Source organism: Macrotis lagotis, chromosome 1 (assembly GCF_037893015.1).
Source record: "Macrotis lagotis isolate mMagLag1 chromosome 1, bilby.v1.9.chrom.fasta, whole genome shotgun sequence".
In the NCBI taxonomy this organism is placed as follows: Eukaryota; Metazoa; Chordata; class Mammalia; order Peramelemorphia; family Peramelidae; genus Macrotis; species Macrotis lagotis.
The window spans coordinates 815,938,217-815,964,713 of record NC_133658.1 but is presented as its reverse complement, the minus strand read 5'-3'; the positions used below and the strand labels follow the sequence as shown (position 1 = coordinate 815,964,713).

The window sequence follows — 26,497 nt, the reverse complement described above, 5'->3', positions numbered from 1 at the left end:
CTTCTGGGTCTAGTTCCACCATTACTGTTACTATTATGGTTGTTCCTCCTACTGCTATAACTACTATAATTACTGTAACTATACTTATTACAACAACAACAATAGTGTTTGGGAAGAATTATATTAACAAGTAAAAGGAATAGCATAAATACTTTTTACTATCCCTGTGGCTATCAAAGTAATTGTAATAAGGAAAACCTCTCTCCTGTCCATGCTTCATAAGATTGATACATGTTGAAGACCTAACTCAGGTGTTTGAATCACTTTAGAATTTTGTTATATAATTTAACATTTTTGAAGATGTCATTTGATATCATATGATTTCTCTAAATTAGCTTTAATTTCTCTATTGGGTCCAAAAATGTTCATTACTTAACTGAAGCTTTCATTGCTTATTTATTATTGAGTGCCTTTTCAGTACCAGGTCCAATATTAAAACACAAGCCCTTATGCTATCATGGAAATTTCTTTGAACACTGTTTTTCTATTTCAGATTTAATCCAGTGCACAAATGAGATGAATGTGAACATCCCTCAATTGGCAGACAGCTTGTTTGAAAGAACTACTAACAGTAGTTGGGTGGTGGTCTTCAAGTCTCTCATTACGACTCACCATTTGATGGTATATGGAAATGAGGTAAGCTGTATTTCTGGCAATGGCTAATTCTCTATTCACCTGATTGCTCATTTTTTTCTCCTACTTACAGACTTTGTTTCTAGGAATTATAGGAGAAAAATTCAGTAGAGACAAAGTTATAGCTGTCTTCTCTTTGACAAGGCAAAAATAATTGGGAATATGAAAATCATGAATTGTAAGAAAGATGTGAGCAGAATAGGTAAAACACTGAAATGGATTTCATTGAAATGAGTTAACTTGGAAATCAAGAGACAATTTTGGATTAACCATGTTGTCACAGCATGTCATTGTTGAAACTTAGTGATACTGCTTATGCTGAGAGTCACTATTTTGTTGCCAGATATCAGAAACTGGTGCTTTGCTTGGTATTACTAGAGCATCATGCCTGAAACTGGAGGAAAAATTGTACTCAAGGGGACTTCCCGTGCAGCATTCAGACCATTACCAGAAGTCCTGTTCATCAGGCTACAGGGTGAGATGGTTCTGGTAGAGGCAAATCAGAAGGATGTCTCTGCACAATATACCACTCACTATAATAAATATAATGTGCAAACTCATGCCACCATTAATTTGATTGTGATCTTCAAAAAATCAAAGGACAGCTATTACCTTATTACATCTTGGAAATGGGTCAGTACTTGCTTCTAGTCAGTTCTTTACTAATCTTGGCCAGATACTTGTGATTTACTGAGACTGCCAGAATTTGTAGTTCTGCCACAGAGCCCTAGTCCAAACCCATGAGGGGGGGAGTAAACAATGCTGAATTTAAAAGGCTACGAAGGCTTGATTCTCCTTCAACCACCCTTCTTCCCTTTTTCCTTCCCTTTTGGAAAATAATGGACTTAAAGGGCATTCTGCTGAAAGGAACCTTCAGTACCTGACTGTAGAGGACTTTTTGATGTTTCAGATGGTAGCTTAATTCAACAAGCTATTATTGAGTACCTGCTGTCTATAAGACACTATTTAAATGATACTAGAAATTCATTAAGGTTCTGACTTTTCAAAATAATTTATAGTATAGTAGAAATCATTGCAGCTTTTATTGTAATAAAAGATTGACAACAAAATAAGAATGAATTTTTGTAAATCCCTATTTTTTTTTGCCAAAGGAAACTATTTTCTCATATCAGATAGTATCTGATTTTTTTGAACCTTTGCCATAAAGATTGGTTGCAACTAAAATACATGGTTAGATGTCTTTCTGTAATTTTTCTTTTGAATGAAACAATGGGAAAAGATTTGCTTATTAAAAATGTGTATGTGTCTTAGAAATATGGCAGGTTCCAGGTTGTTTGGGAACATTTCTTATAGTTGGTAGATGCTTCAGATATTCTCTCATGGCATAGTTGTAAGCATACATAGGTTTAGAATTACCTATATACCATTTTACTCTAGCATCTTGAGGAGAAAGGGGAAGGAGGAAGAAGGTGGTTGCCATTTCCCTCATTTAGGAATGCCTGGAATTTTTAAGTGGAAAATAAGTCCTGACATAGCAGGGGGACTTAACTTTTCTTTGTCAGACTATGTTAGGTGGGATAATTTGCTGAGGCTTGACTTCTTGGTTATTCTCAATATGAGTGATTAGAAGCAGAACATAACTTTTTTCTTTTCTTCTTTAGAAGGACCTATTTAGGTTTTTTTTTTTGGTATCACTCATTAGATATACTGTTCTTTCACATAATGGTGCTTTGTAATCATCCTGATTAATAGAGTTGGCAATTAACTATTGTGTATTTATCTATATTTCATATTCTCTATCAAGCTTTTTATGGCTCTCTAAACAGGGTTTTTAATATTATTATAATATTATTATTATTATTTATTATATTGTTATTTTATATGATTATTATTATTATTATCATCATCATTGCTTTTACATTTCAATCTAGCATTTTTGTCTGAATTTGCTCTTAATATTCACTTTTTGGGCATCTAGGTGGCGCAGTGCATAGAATGCTAGGCCTAGATAGAGGGAGACGTTTTCCTGACTTCAAATCTGGCCTCAGACTTACTAACTGTGAGACTCTGGGCAAGTCAGTTAACCTCATTGGCCCCGGTTTCCTCATTTGTAAAATGAACTAGATAAGGAAATGGCAAACCACTCCAAGTATTTTTGCCAAGAAACCACAAATGGGGTCATGAAGAGCTGGATACTACAGATAAAAGACTGAACAATAATAACAAAGCTCACCTCTGTTGTGGGAGGATAGTGATTCATAGAAAGAAATGGTGGTGATTCTCAGGCACGAGTTGTTAAAATGACTTGGGAAAGGAGAGTACCTTCTAGGTATGGGGCAAGATGGGAACATAAGTCTAAAAAGGAATATAGGACCTTGAATATTAGGTAAAGAAGTTAATTTATTTACTGGAAAATAGGTAGCAACTGAAGTGTCGGTGTGAAGTGATATTCAGGGGTGTTTAAGTATAAAAAGTGCTATATTTACAGTCAGGAGACTAGGCTCAAGTTAAGTCTACTACTTATTAACTATTATCTTGAAAGCCACACTTAACAGCTCAACCTCAGTTTAATTATTAGTGGTAATTAGTGGTAAGTTGTAAGGTCCCTTCCAGGTATAGTTTCAAGTTTTAAAACTTCACATCTTTCAGGTTTCTTATTTAGTTATATATTATGAAAAATATTCATCCTTGTGGCAATTAAATTCTATATAGGAGGAGAATGCTTTTGTTACTTCTTTAACAGAGGTCATTTTTATAGGATTTGATGTATCTTTGAAGTGTTGTTAGTTATCTAGAAATTAAAGGTAATAGACAACAGTTATAGATAATACAGTTATATTTGTAAGGTACTTTATGTTAACATAAATTGTTTATTATGTCATGTTTTTAATGATTATAAATCCCACTTAAAATCAGTCAGTGATCATTTATTAAGTGCCTGGTATTATGCACGGTGCCATGGCACAAAGGTAAAATTTATAACAGTACATGTTCTAGTTTAACTGAGGAAGATAGTTTGTATTTGTGTGCGTGTTCACAAAAATATATTAAAGATAAGTGATTTTTTTTAATGGGAGGAGATAAAAGAAGCAATTGAAGTTGCTGAATACTGGGGATTATGAGAGATTGAGGTGAAGAGGAATTCCATTTCAAATATGAGAAATAGTGTTAAAAGCACAGGGAAGATGGAATGTTGTATATGCAAGACCATGATGTAGGTAGGAGAGCACTATGCAGTGAAACTGGAAAGGTTTGGGCTAGGTTGTGAAGGAATTTCTGGAGAAATTATAAAACCATGCTGTCTGGATTTATTGCAGATTTTTTTCCCCCTCTTTTTAAAAAAAGTTAATATTTTAATTTATTTGTTTTTCTAACAACTTGAAATGATTGTATTCACCAATTACTTTTTTTTTTTGCAAGGTTTTGAGTTTTATATTTTTCTCTCTCTTCCTCTCTTTTCTTCCTCCTTCCCCCAACAAAAAGCCCTAATATGGGGTGGCTAGGTGGCGCAGTGGATAAAGCACCAGCCCTGGAGTCAGGAGTACCTGGGTTCAAATCCGGTCTCAGACACTTAATAATTACCTAGCTGTGTGGCCTTCGGCAAGCCACTTAACCCCATTTGCCTTGCAAAAAGCTAAAAAAAAAAGCCCTAATATAGGGTCTACATGTGTAATTAAGGTAAATATGGACAAATATTAACCTTTTTGTGAAAGACGAATCAAATCCAAATGGAAGTTAGAAAATTAGAAAAAATGACATAACACATAAAAAACTTTTTGATGGTAGTAAGCTTTTATTTGCATTTAAATTCCACAGCATTCTCTTTCAAAAATCTTTTAGAGTTTTTGTTATTGTTCTACTGGAATGAAATAAGTTCATCTTAGTTGATCATCACCCAGTGTTGTTATTAGTGTCTATAATCTTCTTCTAGTTCTGCTCATTTCTTTCAGCATCAGTTTAAGTCTTTCCAGGCTTTTCTGAAGTCCTGTCCCTCATGATTTCTTATAGAACAGTAGTGTTCTATCACATTCCTATATCACAATTTGTTCAGCCATTCCCCAATTTAATGGCATCTCCTCAATTTTCAATTCTTTGTTACCATGAAAAGAGCTGTTATGAATATTTTTATACATGTAGGTTTTACCTTTTTTCGAGGTATTGCTGGATCAAAGGGTATGCACAATTTTATTAACTTTTTGGCATAATTCCAAATTGCTCTCCAGAAAAGTTGGATCACTTCACAACTCCCCCAACAATGCATTAGTGTCCCAGTTTTCCTACATCCCCTTGAACATTGATCATTTTCCTTTTTAGCCATATTGGCCAATCTGATAGGTATGAGGTGGTACTTGAGTTGTTTTAATTTGCATTTCCTTAATAATGATTTGGAACAATTTTTCATATGACTATATGAAATTTAATTTAATTTCTTCATCTGAGAATTGCCCTCTATATCTTTTGACTATTTATCAATTGGGAAATGAGTTGTTTTCTTGTAAATTTTACTCAATTCTCCTATATTTTAGAAATGAGTCCTTTATCAGATACACTAGTTGTAAAAGTTGTTTCCCAATTTAATGTATTTCTTTTGATCTTGGTTCACTACAAATGATATTACATAATTTTAACTTAGTCCTCATTACTACAAGATAATCCTGTTTCCCTAATTTGTTCACTATTCCACTCACAACTGCGGCCCTTTCTGACTTTTTCATGCTTTCTCAAGCCAGTCTTCTCTGGTGACAACTTTACCTCATATTACATTCAAAAAATGAGATCGTTTGTTGAAAAACTCTTATTTACCTCTTATCCTTTAAAATCTCAGATATTTTCTGCTACTGTCTCCTCCTGCAATTCTGTTTCATGAAGATCTGACCATTCTCCTAAGGCGAATCCCCCCCATTTCATCCCCACAGATAGCCCTTTTATCATCCCAATTCTGTCATTTTATCTTCAATCTCTGTCTTCTGATCTTATTTATCTAAAACTGCTTTTCCCAAAGTTACCAATAATTGTCAAATCTAATGACCTTTTTTCAAGCCTCATTTTTACTTCTCTGTAGCATTTGACATTTGATCATTCTTTTCTTGATTTTCTCTGTTCTCTCTAGATTTTTGTGACACTACTCTCCTACTAGTTTCTCATTTTTGTCTGACTAGTCATTTTTGATCTTTAGTCTTTATCCAGATCATACCCACTAACTTTGTGTGACTCACTCTTTGTTACTTTGCTTGGGGATCTTATCATTTCCATGAATTCATTTATCTCTCTGCTGATGATTTTCAGATTTTAAAAAATTTCTCTATTCCTAAACTTTCTGCTGACCTTCACTCTCAAATCTCTAACAACCTCTTGGTCATCTTGAATTGGATGTCTCATAGACATCTTAAAGTCATCAAATCCAAAACTAAACTCCTCTTTCTCCCAAGCTTTTCCCCTCTTCTGTTAGTGATGGGGGTGCCATCATCCTCCCATGTTAACTTACATGTTATCCTGACATTTGCATATTCTTAATCTCACCTTGCATATTCAATCTGTTCAAGGCTCGTAGATTTTACCTTTGCAACATCCCTGCGCAAAGCCCCTTTTAGTCCTCCTTACTCCAATCTACCCTTCACTTGATCCAAAGTGATCTTCAAGTGCAGGTCTGTTCCAGTCCCCTGTCACTTATCTCCAGTGGCTCCTTATTATCAAATTCAAATAAAAAAATTCTCTGATATTTAAAGCTCTTTGTAATCTGCTCACCCCCCCCCCCCAAGCTTCTTAAATTTATACCTCCATATGCATCCTTCTACCTCTCTCCCAACTGTTGAGATTCAGTGACCCTTTTGCTGTTCTCACATACAGGATACTACCAACTCTGGCAGTTCCAGTGACTGTTCCCCCATTCCTAGAATTCCTTAAATTATCAGTTTAATCCTTAATCTTAATTTCCTTTTATTTGCAATTTAGCTTGTATATAGCTTGTTTGTATTTAGTTGTTTGCATTTTGTCTCCATTAAATTACGAATTTCTTGAGTGAAGGGGCTTTTTTTTTTTTTAATCTTTCTTTGAATCCTTAGTGCTTAGCACAATATTTGGTACATAATAGGTAATAATAAATGCTCGTTGCTTGTTGCTCTGACTTGATAGTAAAAAGAGCCATTGGAGTTTATTAAGTAGGAGACTGATGTGTTTTATTCTCCTGAAAACTGCTTCGAGAAGAATAGGTTTACAAGGAAGAACAGTTTAATTAAGAAATTTTCATAGTAGACCAGATGAAAGTGATAAGGGCCAGAATTGTAGGGGAGAGAAGGGGGGTGGTGGTGGCAGATGAGGGATGTTTTGGAGTTAGAAATGACAAGATATGCCAACTGAAGTTGATATGCAGAATTAAGGTTGGCCTTGACGATATAAAACTGGGAGATAGAAAGAAGGATGATGATTTCCTTTTCAGAAATAAGCAAGTTTAGAGCAGATATAGGTTATTTGGGAAAAATTATGAGTTCATTGTTGGACCTGATGAGTTTAACATGCCAGTAGGACATCAAATTCTTAATGTCAAATCGGGGCAAATTGGCTTTATAGGTCTGAAACTTGGGAAAGAGGCTAAGGAATCATCTGCATGGAGAAATACAATCTGGTAAGCTGATGATGTCATTATTAATGGCATCAAAACAAAAAAGAAGAGGGTCAGGGCGATCTTAGAGTATACCATGCTTTTCTTCTTTACTCTCCAAATGGTTGGATGACAAGTAGTAGAAGGAAGAGAAGAATGAATAATAAATTCTTAAGAGACAGTGTAACATGGTAGACTTAAGAGTCAGGAGGTCCTTTGTTACATAATAGCTATGTGTCCATGGACAAGTAAGTACCTTAAGCTCTGAGCCTCAGTTCCCTTTCTGTAAAATGGGGATAATACCTGTAATATGTACCCTTTTTTTCAGAGTAGTGAGGCTTAAATTACATAATAGAAAAAAAAGACCCCCCCATGCAAATTTTAAAGGCTAATATGACTATTACATGCTATTAATAATGAAAATAGTATTATTAAACATGGACATTTATGGTATCACCCTCACCTTTTAGATCTTTATTGGAGCAAAGTTCTAACATGAAATGATCCCTCAGTACCACTGTTAGAGCACTTGACCAAGGTATAACCCTGGCCTTATCCATTATGATATTTCTTTTATTCTCACATATATTCTTAATTCCTGTATATAATAGAGTGCTTGTTTGGGAAGGCATGGCTTAAAAAGAGAGGCTATGATACAGTGGTTTCAATGGAGGTGTTTGCTATCATTTTTATTTGATTTCCTTTTTTTTTTTTTTGCAAGGCAAACGGGGTTAAGTGGCTTGCCCAAGGCCACACGGCTAGGTAATTATTAAGTGTCTGAGACCGGATTTGAACCCAGGTACTCCTGACTCCAGGGCCGGTGCTTTATCCACTATGCCACCTAGCCGCCTCCCATTTGATTTCCTTTTGAAGAGATTCTAGTATAGGTCAGTATACTTTGCTGGGATGCCTAGATTACTAGTTATATGATAATTGTTTCAGATACCTTTTTTTCTTTAAAAAACATAGGTACTTAAAAAATTTAGTGTTTTAGCTAGGTGATGGTGAGAAACAACTTTTTTAAAACAGACTTAACTAATTCTGTTTTAATAAACTCTTATAACTGGCATGGAATTCTCCTTTCCTATAAAATCTTCAGGGTTTTATGTGCTTTATTTCCGTAGTTATGTTTTGATAAACATTCTAATGATAGTGAAGCAGCTTTTTAGTTAGTAAATTTAGGTCTGAAAACAACATATTAGCTGTAAAGCTTAAACTTGTAAAAGTTAATGAAATGCTTTAACCATAATTTTCTAATTCTCAAATTAAAGTTGAAATAAGATGCCAAAAGATTGAATTGATATAATGTGCATTTCTTTTCCTTTCTAGCGCTTTATTCAGTACTTGGCTTCAAGGAACACATTGTTTAATTTGAGCAATTTTTTGGACAAAAGTGGATTACAAGGTAAGAAAAATTTGGAATACAATTTCAAGAAAATATAGCAATGTGATATTCTTGTGTCTGTGTTGTGCCATCTAGATAATGAAGTTATGTGTGTAAATCACTTTAGTGATTAGTTGGGATTTTAATTTAAGTAGTAAAATATTTGTAAAGTGCTTGATAAACCTTAAAGTGCTATATAAACACTAATTACTAAATAGAAATAACATTTTCAGTTTTTGCTTATTAAAAAACAGGAAGGTAAATATATATAATATGAGGAGACAGTTTGCAAATCACATAGTTAAATTCTAATACAATTTTAGCAGTATCATTTATCATCTCCCTTTCTTAAGTATGTTTAAAGTTTGCAAATAACATTACATATTACTTTTTCAATACAAATTTTAATGGGATTTATAGGACATTTTAATTTAGTTTGTATACAATATTGATTTGCTAGACAAAGGTACTAATTATATAACTTTACTAAAAAGACTGAAATTTTTTTTTTCATTTTTTCAGGATATGATATGTCTACGTTTATTAGACGATATAGTAGGTATCTAAATGAAAAGGCAGTTTCTTACAGACAAGTTGCATTTGACTTCACAAAAGTAAAAAGAGGGTAAGTACCTGTATAATTACTATTTTTGTTTTCTAACTTGATCAGGGGGAATTTTGAACTTCATTATGAAATTAGAGAGTGGAAGAATATGAATTAGGAGTGATGAGAGAAGGATCTCTAAATAGCTGGAGTTAGGAAATGAAACTTTCCCTGAAGAATAGGATGTAGAATATTTGACACTTTTGGCTTAGATAATTTAGTTGACAATGTAGTAGAGGAGATTCTTATTGGGGTAAAGGTTGAACTGGATGGCCTCAGAGATTGCTTTCGTTTGTGGTATTTATTACCTGTTTTGCATATTTAATATATTTGCAAATTCCTTATAGGGTGTGAGCTCAATATGTTAAGTTTGCAGGGTTATTGAATTTTAAAATCAGTAAGAATTCTTAAAAAGACATAAAATAGCTAATGTTTACATAATACTGGTTGAATTCTTTTGCCTTGGCCATGGTTCTTTAATAGATGTTCTTATTCATTTAGAAAGTTAAGAGATCTTTTTTTTAAGTTTTTCAATTTATTGAATTTTACAATTTTTCCCCTAATGTCACTTCCCTCTCCTCACCCCCCCAGAAGGCAGACTGTTAATCTTTACATTGTTTCCATGCTATACCTTGATCTAAGTTAAATGTGTTGAGAGAGAAATCATATCCTTAAGAAAAAAAATAAAATAAAAGATATACCTTGATCTAAGTTGAATGTGTTGAGAGAGAAATCATAACTTCAAGGAAAAAAAATAAGATAACTTTTATTTTAAAATTAAAGGTAATAGTCTTTGGTCTTTGTTCAAACTCCACAATTCAGAAAGTTAGAGATCTCTTGACTATATTTCTTACCATATTCCAAATAGAGGTTTCTTGGCCTATAAGTCTTATCTTAGAATGATCTTTGTTTTATGCCTGGACCTTAAATTGCTGCCTTAGATAATGTGATACACTTAGGTAAAATTGCTATTGCTGAGATTGCAGAGAATCAGGGAGCACTGGTTTGTACGTAGGTTTTTGGCCTATAGACAATCAGGATGATAGATCAACCTGAACCCTAAAAGTGTTCTGTTCTGATATAAACCATAAGTAGTAACTTCTCAGAAAACTAATGAAATAATCTTGGAAAGTAAATGTGTAAACATTTATGGCCCTATAGTTTACTGTCACAGTTGCTACGAGTTAGAAACTGCCAAGGGAAATTGTAGAAAAACCAGAACTTAGGAATGATAATGTATCAAGCATAGTTTCTTTTTTTGCTAAAGACTGACCTGTTTAACGGGGAAATTAGATTTATAGTGTATGATATTTAATATTTAAGTATATTTAAATAAACTTTGACAACAGAATTGACTAATCAAAAAAGACGTTTTCAGCATTCTTTGAGGACTTTATCATAGCCAGACAATTAGGAAAGCAATCTATCCTATTTTTTCCCCATGTTAAATGTAAATATTGTTATTTCTGTGTGACTCAAGTATTTAAGAAAAACAGACTTCATTAAGAAATTCATATTTAAAGCATTTAAATTATTTGACACCTTTTGCATAAAAGAATTGATCACTTTACTACAATACCTAACTGAAGTTAATGTTTTGGCATTTTAAATTTAGTGTGGACTAGTGGTTCTTAAACTTTTTTGTGTCATGGACCCCCTATCAGAATAATATTTTTAAATAATTGAAAGTCATGCCAGTCTCAGTGATTACTAAAAATTAAGATGCATTTTTTCCCCCTAAGTTTATGAATCATTGAAATATGTCCATGAATAACCCTCAGGTGATCCTTGGATCTCAGATTAAGGACCCTTGGTCTAAAATTACAATTTCATAGATGGAAAAAACTCCCTTTAACAGGAGTTTCAGTTCTTCTACAAGTGAGATTTTAGAGAATTGCCAGAGGCAATGAGAGATGAAATCACTAGTAGAGAAAGTATAAATATAGTCAGTATACCAGAGATGGTATTTGTACTTGGATATTCCTGATTATCTGGCAGTTAACATCTACTAAGTATGGGAATTGTGTTATGTTTTGTGACAGAAAAAGAAGCAAAAGATAGTCCTCAACCTCAAGGAGCTTACATTTTGATAGGGGAGAATCTGTATAGATATATGATCGTGTCTGTTTATACAGACACACATAAACATGCAGGATAAAAAAAATTAAGAGGTAAGACATTTGAAGTAAGAGGGATTGGAAAGGCTTCCTGTAGAAGATAGGCCTGTGGAACCTTATTCACTTTTTAATGTGAGGAAAGAGAAATGGAGAAAACTTACTTAATAATCCCATCAAACAGCTGAGAAGTAGGAACTCAAATCTAGATTTTCATTTTATATGCCATAAAGGATTTGTATATACTAATTTTTATCCAGATGAATGAAACCTAAAGACTTGCTTCATATAGCAATATGCATATGCATTTTAAAAAATGCCAGTCATTAATATTGAAGCTGTCTGCCTCATTTTATATCCATTGTCTGGCCCCATCCAGTCCTCTGAAGTAATTATAATTAAGTCAAGCATTAATTAACCAGGCATAGTGCTGAGGAAGTGGGATTATAAAGAAAGGCAAAATGACAGTCCAACTTTCAAGGACCTCCTCTTCTAATGAGAGAGACAACATGTAAATAACTAGGTACAGAGTAGGTAATTTAAAAATTTATGAAGGTAGTCTGAAAGGAGAAGACATAAGAAGATAGGAAACCAGAAATACCCTCTTTCAGAAGGTATTGAATGACTGATGACTGCCATGGATAAATACAAAGAGACAGATGAGAGAAAGGGCAGAACATGAACAGAAGCATGGGCCCAGTGAACAGCCTCAGATGAAAGTTGGAGTGAAGTGTTCAAAAACTTCAAGTAAGGTAGTATAACTGGACTGAAATGTGTATGGGAGAAATATAAGGAGACTAGAAATATAGGAAGGTATCAGGTTATGATAAGCTTCAAATGTCCAAAACTGTACTTTAAAATTAATCTTTCAGGTGATAGGGAGTCATTGAAATGTACTGAGAGAAACAGTAGAAAAAAGCAGACTTTTGATTGCAGAATAGAGGATGGATTGGATAAGGGAGAGATTTGAGGCAGAAGCAGCAGTTTTGAGACTTTTGTTTTAGTCCAGGCAAAAAGTTATAAGAAAACTGAACTCAAGTTGTTGACTGTATGAATGGAGAGAAGATTGTATAGTATTTATTTCATGAAGGGAGATTTATTATAGGATTGGATATATATGGAGAGTGAAGTATAGGAAGACACCAAGGTTGCTTCCCTGGGCAACTTAGAGGATAGTAATGTCCTTGACAGCACAACAAAATTGGGAAACTAGATTTTTTTTTTGGGACAAGATAATAAATTGTGTTTTGGATATACTAAGTTTTTGATACCTACATGATATGTAGTAGTCCAAGAGGCTGTAGGACATTAATAGATATAATTCAGTGAAAATACTAGATCTGAACATATAGATTTGGGGATTATCTATATTATATGATTATCTATATATGATTAAATCTGATGAGATCATCAAATGAGATAGTTTAGAAAGAAAAGAAGCCCTGGGGCATATCTTTTCACTTCCTGAGGGAATGGCATGAACAAAGAATCAGTAAAGAAGTCTGATCAGCAGTCAGACAAATAAAAGGACAAATGAGAGAAGGGAATATTCAGAAGGAGGTGGTGATGGAAATTTCAGAGTGATCAAAGAGGATTAGAAGAGAAGTTATTTTACTGTTGTAGTCATCATGTAAACATGCTATAGGTTTCTGATTTCTTTATATTCATTGTTTATGGAGCAATAATGTTTCATTGCTTTGATATACCACAATTTATTTAGTCATTTCCCATTTGATGGACACTCAATTTGCTTCTAGTTTATTGCTATTAACAAAAAGTGTTTTTATATTTTGTATATTACAATTTTTCTGTCTTTGATCATATGGGTGGGGTAGCTGTGGTATCTCTTCAAAAAGAATGTATAGTTAAGTGACATTTTCAGTGTTATTTTTAACTTATTTTACCTTAGTTGAACTAGTTCATAGGAAGAGCAGTGCATTCCCCCATGCCTGTCTTTAGGCAAGCCATCTAACATCACTTTTTTGATCATCTTTTTCATACTGTTGAATGTGGTGAAATCTAAGAATTTTAATGTGCGTTTAATCTTAATAAAGATTTAGAATATCGTTTTATGTGGTAGTTCTTAGCTTGATTTCATCTTTTGAACGTTGTCTTTCTATCCTTTGACCCATGGGGAATCACTCTTGTTCTTTTATATTTGTGTCATTTCCCCATCCTCCTTAGGTTTCAGACCATTTATCAGAGGTACTTGCTACAAAGATTTTTTTTCTTCATTTAATTGCTTTTCTGCTCCTTTGTGAGCTTTTCTAGACATAAATTTTTCTTTTTCAGGAAAAGGGCAAGGACTGTCTTATACTTATTTGTATCCACATAGTACCTTGTACATGGTAGGTCCTTAATATTTGTTGAAAACTTTGAAAATATGTTCAGTTTTTCTTTCTCATTGGGCTAATATATAGAGTCTTTATCAGATTATTTAGTTGTCTTCTTTTAACACCTTTGACTACATACCTGGAGTTATCTTTATAAAAACAACCAGACATTTGGTAGTCTATATACCATGGGGATCATTTTGATACAGTTAGGTAGTGGTTTTAAATACTCTACAGCAGGACAGAATGTTAGGTATCCAAATACCTAGCAACAAAGCCAGGTAATTCTTGATGGCAATTGCCAGGCAGTAAATCAGAAGTGTAGTTTTCATTCTTATAATTTAGAATATATGTGAACTTTGGGCTACATGATCTTTGGATGGCCTTAAACTCTGTGATTCTCTGTTTTTGGTGTTTGTAGAATTGGTGATTTATGGTGCTAGATCTATGTGTTAAACATCGTGCATGAATATTTTGGAGTGATTTTTAGTTCTTTCTATAATCTAATAGCTGTTTTGTTATTTTCTTCCTATATAATTTCTTAATGTTTCATCCTTTAATATTACTATTTCATATTAATATCCACAACAGATGATACACACACACACACACACACACACAGTCCAGGAATCAGAAAGACCTAAGTTCAAATATGTCTCATGCTTATTAGCTGTGTGACCCTGGTCAAGTCACTTAACCACTGCCTGCCTCAGTTTCCTCATCTGTAAAATGAGAATAATAACTTCCTCTAAGGGTTGGTGTGAGAATAAAATGAGGTAATATTTATAAACTTTAAAGCACTATATTGATACTGTTGTTATTATTATTAACTGGAACAGAAAATTTCAAGCTTTCTTAACATTTCCATAAGAATTTCTGAGTTGTTTGGCAGTTGTTTTAAGATTTATTGACAAACTCAAATTTTTCCCCTTGTTTGTTTAATAGGGCTGATGGAGTCATGAGAACAATGAACACAGAAAAACTCCTAAAAACTGTACCAATTATTCAGAATCAAATGGATGCACTTCTTGATTTTAATGTAAGTTCAGTTGTACTTTTAGTTTATTTATACTTGATATGAATTATTAATAAATTTATCTAAATATACTTGTTACTCCTGCAGGGTTTATCTAACTGGAAACTATACATCATACTATTGCTGTCAAATGTTTTATAGGTTATTATTTCACTTTTTTGCATTGTTTGGTGCCAGATATTTTTTTTTTTTTTTTTAGAGGGAGTGTATGTAGGTGTTAATTTGCATTAAGCAGCATTTTAGTATAAATATCACTAGTATAAATGTTTGGTAATTAAATAGAGGCTTAAAAATCTTACTGAAATAACAGCTGATTTTGCTTGTTAGTAAGTAATACCTTTCCCTGAAATGACTTCATGCCTGGATAGTAAAAGATTAGGGTTGCTTCAAATAAAGTTAATGATATTGACATACATTAACTGACTTTTAGTTCTGAAATTTCACAGGATACCAAATCTGCCATAGGCAGAATTGACTTTAGTCTATCTGTGATTGCTCATAAAAGTGGAATTGAGAAGGAGACATGGCCTGAAACTGATATTTTTAAGGAGTCTTCCAGAGTAAAACAAAACAAAAAATCCACAGGTGGTTTATAGATTCCTTGACAACACCATATCAAGTCTGTCTGTATAGACTATTTACATTGACTTCAGCCTGGATTGCATGAGTATTATAGTTAATTCTGCTAAAATTTACTGGTGTTTAGTATCTTGCAAATATACTCTACTTCTAGGGGGAGATAAAGAAAAGAAAATAATGGAGATGCTTGAATTTGGGAATGATAATGCTGACAGACAAAGGAATGTGGTTAGCCTGTGTTATTCCCTATGTTAATCACTTTGTAATTACTCAGAGTAATATTTGGCATAATAATTTCAACTTTGTAGTTGAAAGGGATGGGAGGGGAAGGATAGTGGAAGTTTTTTTTAGGAAGGTGCATGGTGCTCTTTCATCCATGGATCACTAGCCCATCAAGTACCCATAGGGATACAGTCCATGAAATGCACAGTTGTGAGCATTGCATTCCTATTTGGAACAATGAAGTAAGCAGTAGTAGTCTCTCTTTAGTCATTGCATAAAGTAGTATAGAGTAATTCTTTACTCCTGGTAGGCCTGAGGCAATTTACTGCTGTCCTCAAGAAGCTGAAACCTGTTTCCACTTGTTTCTGTGGTCATGTCTTAAATTTTTGAACTTAACTTTCTCAGTAATTCTGTGAATGCCAAAGGGAATGTGAGTATTTCTACATTCCAAGGGATATAAGATGAAGATTTCCTTAGTATGCTATTTGGAAGAAATACATACATATATATATATATTGCAGTTTAAATCAAATGTTTGGACTTCCTCTCACCACTAGGGATTAAGTTTACTTTGAAATGAATTAAGAAATATTTTGAACACTTGGCCAAGTTTGGGTTTTTTTTTTTGAAAGAACTTGGCAATGGGGCAGCTAGGCTATGCAGTAGATAAAACCCTGATCCTAGAGTCTGGAGGGCCCAAGTTTAAATACGACTTCAGATATATTCTAGTTATGTGATCTTGGGCAAGTCACTTAATTCCAATTGCTTCCAAAAAAAGAAAGTTAGTTTTTGGCTAAGGATTTGACCTTCTAGGAAAATTTGTGTATTATTTTGTATTGTATTTTTTTAATTTTAATTTTTTAAAAATTGTATGTAAAGCTAGTTTTCAGCATTCATTTTTTTGTAATATTTTGAGTTCTACTTCCCTCCCTTTCCTCCCCAAGACAGGGAGTAATCTGATATAAGTTATACATGTATAATCTTGTTAAATATATTAACATATTAGTCATATTGTAAAGGAAGAATTAGAACAAAGGGGGGGAAACAAATTTGGAAGTGAAAATAGTGCTCTTTGATCTTATCAGACTTCATAGTTTTTGTCTTTTTTTTTTATGAATTTGGATAAGCATTTTGTTTTTTGCATCATTTCATTTCCTAACTGTCCTCTGTCTCTTTGAGGCTGCATTTAAATTCAGGTCTTCCTGACTCCAGGCCCAGTTCTCTACCGCCATTGCTTTTTTTTTTTTTAAGCACCTGTATGTGTTTGGAACCAGGTGAATACAAAGAACAAAACACTTTATTCTCAAGAAGCTTATAGTTTAATGAAGAAGAAAACAATACATGGTGCAATGAGGACACTAGCATTTGGATGGGAAGTAGAAAATCAGAAAATGCTTCTTCTAGAAGATGGTTCTTGAGTTATATCTTAAAGGAAGATTAAAAACAGACTGTTGTGTGAAGAGCAGAGAGAAAGCCAGGTTGGAACTCTAGATTGCGTCAAGATTGTAAAGGACTGTATATGCTCAACAGCAAGTATACCCACATGACAGTAGGAAACCACTGTTGTTTACTGAATATAAGAGTGACATGATCAATTTATTGGTTAAAGAAAATCTCTTTCTGGCAGTGGTGTTAAGGATAGACTGGAGTTGGGGGCGCAGGGGAGAAGAGGGAGTGCACTTTTGGCAAGACAGACTGAAATAGAAAGCTATTGTAGCAATCTAGGCAAGAATTGGTATGGGCCTGAATTGTAGCAGGATGGAATTGGATGGGACTGATATTGTGGAAGTAGAAATGATAATATTTGGTTATATGTGTTGAATGAGAAATCAAGGATTACTCCAGGAATTTAAAACTGGGAGAATGGAAAAATGGGGCTGCCTTTGACAGAAATAATTTCTTTTGGAAGAAATAATATTTTGGAGAAGAGATAATTTCAATTTAGAATGTATTGAGTTTGTAATATTTCTGGGAAATGCAGTTTGAAATGTCCCAAAACCAATTAGTGATGTTGATCTTACAAATCAGGGGAAAAATTAGATAAAAAATCTAGGAATCATCAGCATAGAGATAATAGATGGATCCATGAGATGTTGCTGTCCTTGAGAGGGTATATAGAGGTATGAAAAGACAATTCAGAGAGAGAGAGTAGAGGAAGAGAGGGAAAGGAAATTCAGAGGAAGGAGAGGGAGAGAAGAAAGAATTGAGAAAGCAATATATACTGGAGATGAAGGGAATTTTAGCATCAAGCATACATGGATAAAGATTGACCTCAGCAAGAGGAACTAGCCCTTTGTTAGAGCCTGGGGAAAAGAAGAAGTGGGAATTAATGCCAAGAAGTTTTGAAATGAATACCATGGAAAAAGAAGAACTCAATTTTCAGTAGTTTCAATTTTACAGAGGTGAGGTCCTATGAAATTGAAGGGAGAGGGAAATGCAAGAAGCTTGAGGAGTAAAGAGGAAGTTTGGAATATTCTTTGTGGGGAGATTTATAACAATTAGAGAGGGGTAAAAGGACAATCTTGCTTCAAAAGGGCCTACTTGAGTTGGGTAACATGAATTTGTATTACATTTATTCAGCACTTGATGAGACTTCCTCCAACTCTTTTCAGAGCTGCATGAGTAGAAACAGAGAAAAGCTAATTTTAAATCCAAGACTGAGGTTTGACAAGATACGAGTAATGATGGGACTAAAATTGGGTTAAGGGATTGAAGGCCAAGGACCGTCTGAGTGCAACAGAACAAGGAATTGGAGAGCAGATAGATGACAGTAGAGTTTAAATGATTGACTATTAGATTCATACTGGGGGAGGAAAGTCAAGTTAAAGTATGATCAATGACCTGAGAAAGTAGTGAAGGGTAGCAAGATTGGAAATCTTTTAGAGAGTATATAGGAAGGGTTCAAATATAAAGGTAGAATGATAGGTTATGGTCAGATATGGAAATGTCTGAATTTCTAAGAGTTATTGTGTGGTCATCCTTAAATGGAACTCAGATGGGGTATTTTGGGTCAACTGTATTGGGTCATGAAATTGGAGTTACAGAATTTGAGGGAACTTAAGAAATGACTGTTGAATTCTTTATAAGGACATAAGTAAGAGAAGAGAAAATCGACTAGAACCTGCATTTATTGAGAATAACCTGGAACTTGATAAGAAAGAAGAGAAGGAACATTTTCATATCTCTTTTCTTTTCCCTCAGGGTCAGATCTGGTCATTATAATTAGAGGGTTCAGTTTTGAGTTTTTTTAATTCTTTGTGTTTACATTATCCTTGGGTATATCATTTTCTTCATTCTCCTTCACTTTGCATCAATTCATATTGTCTTCCCATATCTCTCTGAAGTCTTGGCATTGTTTTTTAAAAATTAATTTTTAACAATAATTTAAAAAAATTTTTTGAAATTTGAATTCTCTCTTTCCTCTCTCTTCCTCACCCATTGAGAGAAGGCAAGAAATGTGATACCCATTTTACATGTAAGGTCATGCAAAATATTTCCATATTAGCTTTGTTGCAGGGGGAGAAATGATAGGTGTGAGTTCATACTTTATATTATTTCTTTGGGTACCACAATATTCCTTTACATTTTGTAAAACATACTGTGTTTTAGCCATTTTATGGAGGACATCTACTTTATTCCTAGTTCTTTGCTACTACAAAAGTGCTACCCAAGCATTCTGGTTTATATGAGGTTTCTTTTTAGCTTAGGTGTCTTCATTCTTGAAATGAATATATATAAATATGTATTTTATATTTACATCTTTCTGACTATTTAGATATATAATATAACTTGAAAACATTTAATGAAGTGATACTTTTTTATCTGATGTTTTCTTGGTTTTTTTTCCCCCCAGGTTAATAGCAATGAGCTTACAAATGGAGTAATAAATGCTGCCTTCATGCTCCTTTTCAAAGATGCCATTAGACTCTTTGCAGCATATAATGAAGGAATTATTAATCTCTTGGGTAAATATTTCTCTAACATTTCTTACCCTATATTCAAAGTTAGAATGAGTAATGTTTTTTGAAGTGATCATTTGAAACTATTCTTGAGAGTTCAAATGTTCACATGACTGATTTATGGAAAAATGATTTATATATGCCTTCAGTCTCCTAATTAACTTACTTCAATATGTAAAGTGATCTTTGTGTTTTTGTAAATGTAATTATTCTTATGAACTCCTCTGCTTAATAAGTGTTGTTTTACAAATTTATTACAAGTGTTTCATGTTGTAAAATCTAAGATTTTTCTTCCTGTACCATAACTCTTTATATATTTTGACCACATAATTAATGTTTTATCTCTTTCCCCTCCTCTCACTTAAAAGTAAAAACTACAAAGAGTTTATTATTTAGGGGGTCATATTTAAGAGATGGTGAAATTGAGTGGCCTTGCCAACGGATTGACTGCAAGGGACGAAGAGGGTGGGAGACAATATATTGTGAGGAATTAGGGAAAAAGATGAGTTTAGTTAGGATATGTTGAATGTTTGATGTGTACTGTATGTCCAGTTTAGAATGTCTGAAAAAACAATTGGAGTTGCAAGATTAGTGGTTAACAGAAAGTTCTAAGGATAAGTATATTTGATAATCATTATACTGCAGGTGGTAATTAAAATATAGGAGAGTTGTTGAGATCACCACTAGTGGGAGTGAGGGAGAAGAGAAGACAGGATGCTTTGGGACCCTTATGGTTAGAGTGTGAGATCTGGATCTTGTTTAGCAAAGGAGAATGAGATGGAGTGATCTGATAGCAGGAGAAGTAAAGGAATGGTTTTCCCAAAACCTAGATAGAAGAATACTAAGGATGAGATGGTTGAAGTTACACAGAGAGGTCAAGAAAAAATGAGCATTGAGGAAATGGTTTTTGGATTTGTGCCTTTCCTCTTAGTCCTAAGCTTTAAAAAAATTTTTATCTGTCACTTGCATAAAGGTGTAGTGCCATATTTACCAGGTTTGTAGTTGACTTAGAGCTGAAAAGAATGGTACACTGAATGACAAGATTCAAAAATCTCTTGACAGGCTAAAATACTAAAATTTAATGAGGATAAATACAAAGTCTTACACAAGAAGTTCATATAATCAACTTTGAATATAATTTGAAGGTATGGTTAGACATTCATTTGGGGAAAAAGAGGGAGATTAGTGGGCTGCATCTATATTAGTCAAAAGTATGTTGTAGTAATCAAAAAAAATGTAATGCAGTCTTAGACTTTAGAGACACTTAAGAGTCAGATTGTATCTGGAGAACTTTTTCAGTTCTTAAAACCCTATTTTAAGAAAAACATTGAATATACCCCTTATTTTAAAACAAGGACTACTATAATCATCATGTATGAGGATTGATCGAAGGGAATAGGGTGCATATAACCTAAAGAAGAAAATATAGAAGACATTAATAGCTCTCCTAAAGGACTTGAAGGATCCTTTTGCATTATATGAAATTAGAGGCAAATTTACTCTTGCTGTAAGAAATAGTTTCTTAATATTTAGCTTTATAAAAGGTGGGGGGACCTCTTCAGCATGATAATGCTTGTCTTTAGTTCTTGAAGAAGACAATGACTTCAGGGGAATTGATGCAATGACAAACATATAAATTAGATTTGAGTGAGTCCGTGACTGCTAAGTCAGTGGCCTTGTTTTCTCTTCCAGAGCCATCTGGGTCCAGTGGCCAGTTATAAGTCAGGATGACTGGAGATGGCCCTGGATGCAAGGCAATCAGAGTTAAGGGACTTGCCCAAGGTCATACAGCTAGTAAGTGCTAAGTGTCTGAGGACAGATTCAGACTCCTGTCCTCCTGGCTTCCTGGCTTCAAGGCCAGTGCTTTGTCCTCTCTGCCACCTACCTAGCTGCTCCTCTCAGCATGGTTCCTCCTTAACCAAAGCTCTTAGTACAAAGATTCTTGTTCAAGTAAAGATTCAACTCAGTTCCTTATCTAGTCCTTTCCAGTGACATTTTGAAATTCTGTAATCTATGTGTGTGAATTATTCTAGCTCTTTTCCCTATACTACTGAAGAAAGTAGTTTAATCATGCCTTGTAGGGTTGGAGTACTGTGCTTACACTTTCTATATATGAAGTGTGCTTTTCCAGTAGATTTTAAAAGGGTAAGAAATTTGTGAGACACCCAGGAAAAACCTGGGTTTAAATCCCCTCCTGATGCCTTTGTGACCCTAGGCAAGTCAGTTAGTTTCTGCCTCAGGTCACTTTCTCAAACTGTCAGTAAATTGGAGAATAGTTGTAGAAAGGTTTATACTTAATCTTCGTTGAAAGGGACCACAAGCCATCAAGTCTGTGCATATCTTAATAAGAATTCCCTCTCATAACAAACTCAACTGATGGTATCTAGTCCTTACTTGAATACTTCTAAGAGAATGGAAACTAATTAACTTGCAAGATAATAACCTATTCCAGTTTGGGATAACTCTTAGTTGTTACGAAATTTTTCCTCACAAAACACCTAAATCTCCTTGCAATTTGTACTCCTTGCTTATAGGTCTGCCTTCTTAGACCAGGCAGAACAAATTTTATCACCCTTCTCTATAACAAGCCTTTATATACTTGAACACCTCTATCATTGTTTCCCTAGAGTCTCCAGCTGGGCTAACCAAATAATCCCATTTCCTTCTAGTGGTGCTTAAATGGCATTATCTAGAGACTCTTTTTAATTCTTATGCTTGTTTAGCTTTTTATCTCCCAAGAGATTTATAAATCCATTCCTAGTTTATCTTTACAACAAACATGTAAGGTAGGAGTATTCTAACATGAATAAAACCTCAAGTTTGGATCCTTAAAAATATATTAAATATATTTGAAAGTTGCCATAATCTGAGACGTTAAATTATGTGCATACATAGGTATATTTTAAGGAATGGTAGAAGAATGAATAAGATATAGAGTTTTGTTTTTCCATTGCCAAGAAGTGGAATAATTTGACTTAGGTCATAAGCAAAGGAAACACTAGTCTTAAGTATATTAAATATATATGATATTTAAGGAAAGCCTCTGCTGTCACTTTGGAGTTCACCCTGGAATATGCTGATAAAAGTTGAAACAGAATCCTTATATTCATTTTGGTTAAAATATAAGAAATAGTTTTTTTCTTTCACAGAAAAATATTTTGATATGAAAAAGAACCAGTGCAAAGAAGGCCTTGACATCTATAAGAAGTTTTTGACTAGAATGACAAGGATCTCTGAGTTCCTTAAAGTGGCAGAGGTAAAATTGTCTCTAATTTAATGTAACTCTTTAAATTGTATTTTCTAGCAGTTCAGATTGTGATCAAGCAGATTACTCAGGTTCCATTCAGGGGCTTTGGTCTCTTGCCTATGTGAAATGGAACTTAATTGCATATGATCATTCCTAGGTAAATTTCTTTACAAGTATCACACAATGGGAGTAATCATATAACTTTGCAAACCAACTTTGAATACCACCCATGCAGATAATTAGTAAATTATCTTATATTTTTTGAGTGGGAGTTTGCAGGGCTCCTTAATTATTTTTCTTGGTTTTCTCTGTTGAAAGGGACTACTCTCTTCTTGTTATACTTACCTTTACAGGGTTATTTTAAGGGCAGTGTCTTAGAAATCTTTTAAGGCTATTAAAATACGAGTTTTTTTCATCGTTATCATGATCACCATGTGATCTAAATGCAACTGGATTTGTATTCATATATATTTGGAATCTAACTACAAGATAGCAGCATTGCTATTAAGGTAGTTGGGTGCTTATGAATGAGATTATATTCCCAGTTTTCTTCCCCAGATAACTGAAAACATTTACTTGCTGAAGACAAGTCAATAATTAGAAATAATGAATTCTATAAGTTTATTTTTTGAGATTTTTCTTCTTTTTATCTGTATTCTGTAATGTTAATAAATTCTATATTTTAATAAAAACATTCATATATATGTATATGTGTAGCACTTTAGAATTCATAAAATATTTACTTCACAGCCCAATAAGGTTTTAAGTAGCCAACAAGTAAGATTCCCTCTTTTTCTAGATGAGAAAGAAGGTTCAGAGAAAACAATTTGCCTATATGGTTATTGTAAGAGTCCGCAGGATGTGAGACCCATTTTAATCAGTGGAGGACTTTTACTATACTATATCACATTGTGTTGTAATGCTTTTGAATAAATGCCTTTTCTAGTAGTTTTACTTCACATATAAAAAAAAGTGATTTAAATTTAATCTTTTCTCTTACAGCAAGTTGGTATTGACAGAGGTGATATACCAGATCTTTCACAGGTAATACATTGGGTTTTTTGTTTGTGTTTGAAGAACAATATTTTTTTTAATTAAATAGGATAGAAAACTGCATATTGAGAGACTTCATAGAAAGAAGAAAAATAACATGAGGTCACTCAGGAAAATCTTAATATTTTATCAAAGCAAATTAATGAAATTATGCAGTATTCTATAAAGCCATTACTAAGTTGGGGCTAATTAGAACATTTCCTGCAGGACATTTGACATGGTGGGGCATTTTAGGGTTACACTTAGTCTGTGGGTTTTCTCTAATCTGATCCTGTGGTAATTCATTTCCCAAGTCCTTAGCCACCATCAGTTCCATGACTGTTACTTTTTTTTTTAAGTTTTTGCAAGGCAATGAGGTTAAGTGGCTTGCCCAAGGCCACACAACTATGTAATTATTAAGTGTCTGAGGCCGCATTTGAACTCAGGTACTCCTGACTTCAGGGCCAGTGTTCCATCCACTGCGCCACCTAGCTGCCCCTGACTGTGTTACTTCTGAAAGAAACCTGCCTTTCCCAAACTCAAGTATTTACTGTATCAATTTCCTTTCATACTTCCTTCTAGAAAGTGAGGAGATTTATTGCCATTGCTGCAGGTACCTATGCCAGACTTTTTTGGAGGCAAGGGCACCCACTCTCAACTCTCTATCTCAATTGTTTCTTAAGAGACTATCCTGTACCTTCTAACCCTAACTGAATTTATCTTGAGCTTAAGAACTTCCCTTTTTGCTGTGACTTCGATTTTGGAAAGAAATTAGTCTTTATGAAGTTGGATTAAGATATCAGTAAATATGTTAGTTTTCCTGTAGAACCTATTTTATACATATTATTTATAGACTGAATATTTAAAAACATTTTATTTTGTCTTTCCATTCTAAAATATTATTTATTGTACAAGGTAGCTCACTTGGGTGAAGGGAGAAGGATACTGGAAGAAGTCCAAAGTAGAAAACATTATATTGATAAAAATTAAAAGTAAATTAGTTTACACCTAAAATATTAGGAGGCAATATATAATACATTGTTTCTTATGATACTTTACTTTAAAGTGTATATAGTTACTGTTTTTTTTAATCGTGTTAATAAAATCATCAAATGTTTTCTCATCTTTTAAAAAAACTCCGAGGGGTAGCTAGGTGGCACAGTGGATAGTGCACCGGCCCTGGAGCCAGGAGTACCTGAGTTCAAATCTGGCCTCAGACACTTGATAATTACCTAACTGTGTGGCCTTGGGCAAGCCACTTTGCCTTGCAAAAAATAAAAATAAAAACAAGCAAAAAACAAACCAAAAAGCCCCCCCAATCTAACCTCTTGCATGAAGCTGTCCCTCAGTAGTGACTTTGTTCAAAAAAATCATGTATAGCATTTTGCACTGCTGCTTTTATTATTTTTTTATAGTATTATGGTTATATCTTTGTCTTGAATTTGTTGGATGGAATAATTGTAGTGCTTAGAATATTTAAAACCAATTGAGCTGTGCTCATAGCACTCATTATTTCAGTCTGAGATGCAAGGAAGGAGGAGATTCAGCACATCCTTTTCCTCTTATAGAAAATTCTGATATGATTAGTGGGGCATAGTAGTTAGCTATTTCTCTTCAAAATAAAAAAACACTGAGCTTCCCATGCATCAGTTGGTCAGTGACTGAGTAAATCATGGTAATATGAGTGTTATGGAATACTGTTGTATCCTAACAAATGACCTAAGGGATGGTTTCAGAAAAAGCTAGGAAACGTCTAGGAACTGGCTCAGGATGAAGCAAGATGAATGAATGTGAGCAGTCTGTCTATTAACATTACAAAGGCACAATTGCAGAGACTGAGGATGAAACATGTTTATCCTTTTCTATTATAAGACTTCAATTGAAAGATTACTTCCTTACCACAAGGATGATCGACAGTTTCATTGTGAATGCTACAAAATTCATTAACTGTGATTAAAGGATGCATGGTTTTATTAGTATTCATTTAGTATTTATACATTTGCCTGTGCATTTTTAGTTTATCTTATTATTTATTAAATTTCCTTTAGCTGTTCAACAAAAAGGCATACTACATGAATGTTAAAAAAAATGGCAGCTGGTGCTTTTGTTCTAAATTTTATTTTATTTTTTAATTGGTTTTTGCATCCTGAGTGGTTTGAGTTTTATTTTTTTTCAAGGCAGTAGGGTTACTAAGTATTCTCCATTTGTAGGGTATCTTCTTTTAGTTTTTCCCCCTCCATATTTTAAGTTCCCAACTGCTGTGTAGTTTTTTTGTTTCCATTGCTCTTAATTATGATTTCAGTGGATGTGGTAGCCATGCAGAAGAGTAGAGGAGTATGGAAATGGGAATTATATATTGCAATACATACATACATATGTGTGTGTGTGTGTGTGTGTATACACATACATACATATATATATATGCGCAAGGCAATGGGGTTAAGTGACTTGCCCAAGGTCACCAAGCCAGTAATTATCAACTATCTGAGACTGAATTTGAACTCAGGTCCTTCTCCAGGGCTGGTGCTCTTTCCATTGCATCACTTAGCTTCCCATGCAGTGGGAAATTCTTACATTGGCATGGAGCATTGTTTCCTTACACCTTTTCTACTCTATTTCTAAAAATGACTTTAAGGACCATTTGGCTAGATTTAAAAGGGTTCTTAAAAGACTATTCTTTTTCTAGTACCTTGCCATTTGTGTAAATTGTTATGGAGGTCCACCTACCTAATTTATCTGCCTTATAACTACCAAATTGATGATATTAAAACATAGAAATAATTCTGTCACTCCCA

At 33.8% G+C, this 26,497-nt stretch overlaps 1 protein-coding gene across 16 annotated transcripts in view; it reads left to right on the top strand.

Moving 5' to 3' along the window:
* The window catches only part of PICALM (phosphatidylinositol binding clathrin assembly protein), a 120,839-nt gene that overhangs the window by 39,994 nt on the left and 54,348 nt on the right, over nt 1-26,497 (top strand). For all 16 annotated transcript variants that reach the window (XM_074217044.1, XM_074217048.1, XM_074217043.1 and 13 more), the window contains exons 2-8: nt 494-636; nt 8,522-8,597; nt 9,099-9,201; nt 14,573-14,666; nt 19,318-19,429; nt 22,573-22,679; nt 23,673-23,714. In XM_074217044.1, the coding sequence (XP_074073145.1) occupies nt 494-636; nt 8,522-8,597; nt 9,099-9,201; nt 14,573-14,666; nt 19,318-19,429; nt 22,573-22,679; nt 23,673-23,714 (677 nt within the window). The remainder of the gene's footprint in view (nt 1-493; nt 637-8,521; nt 8,598-9,098; nt 9,202-14,572; nt 14,667-19,317; nt 19,430-22,572; nt 22,680-23,672; nt 23,715-26,497) is intronic.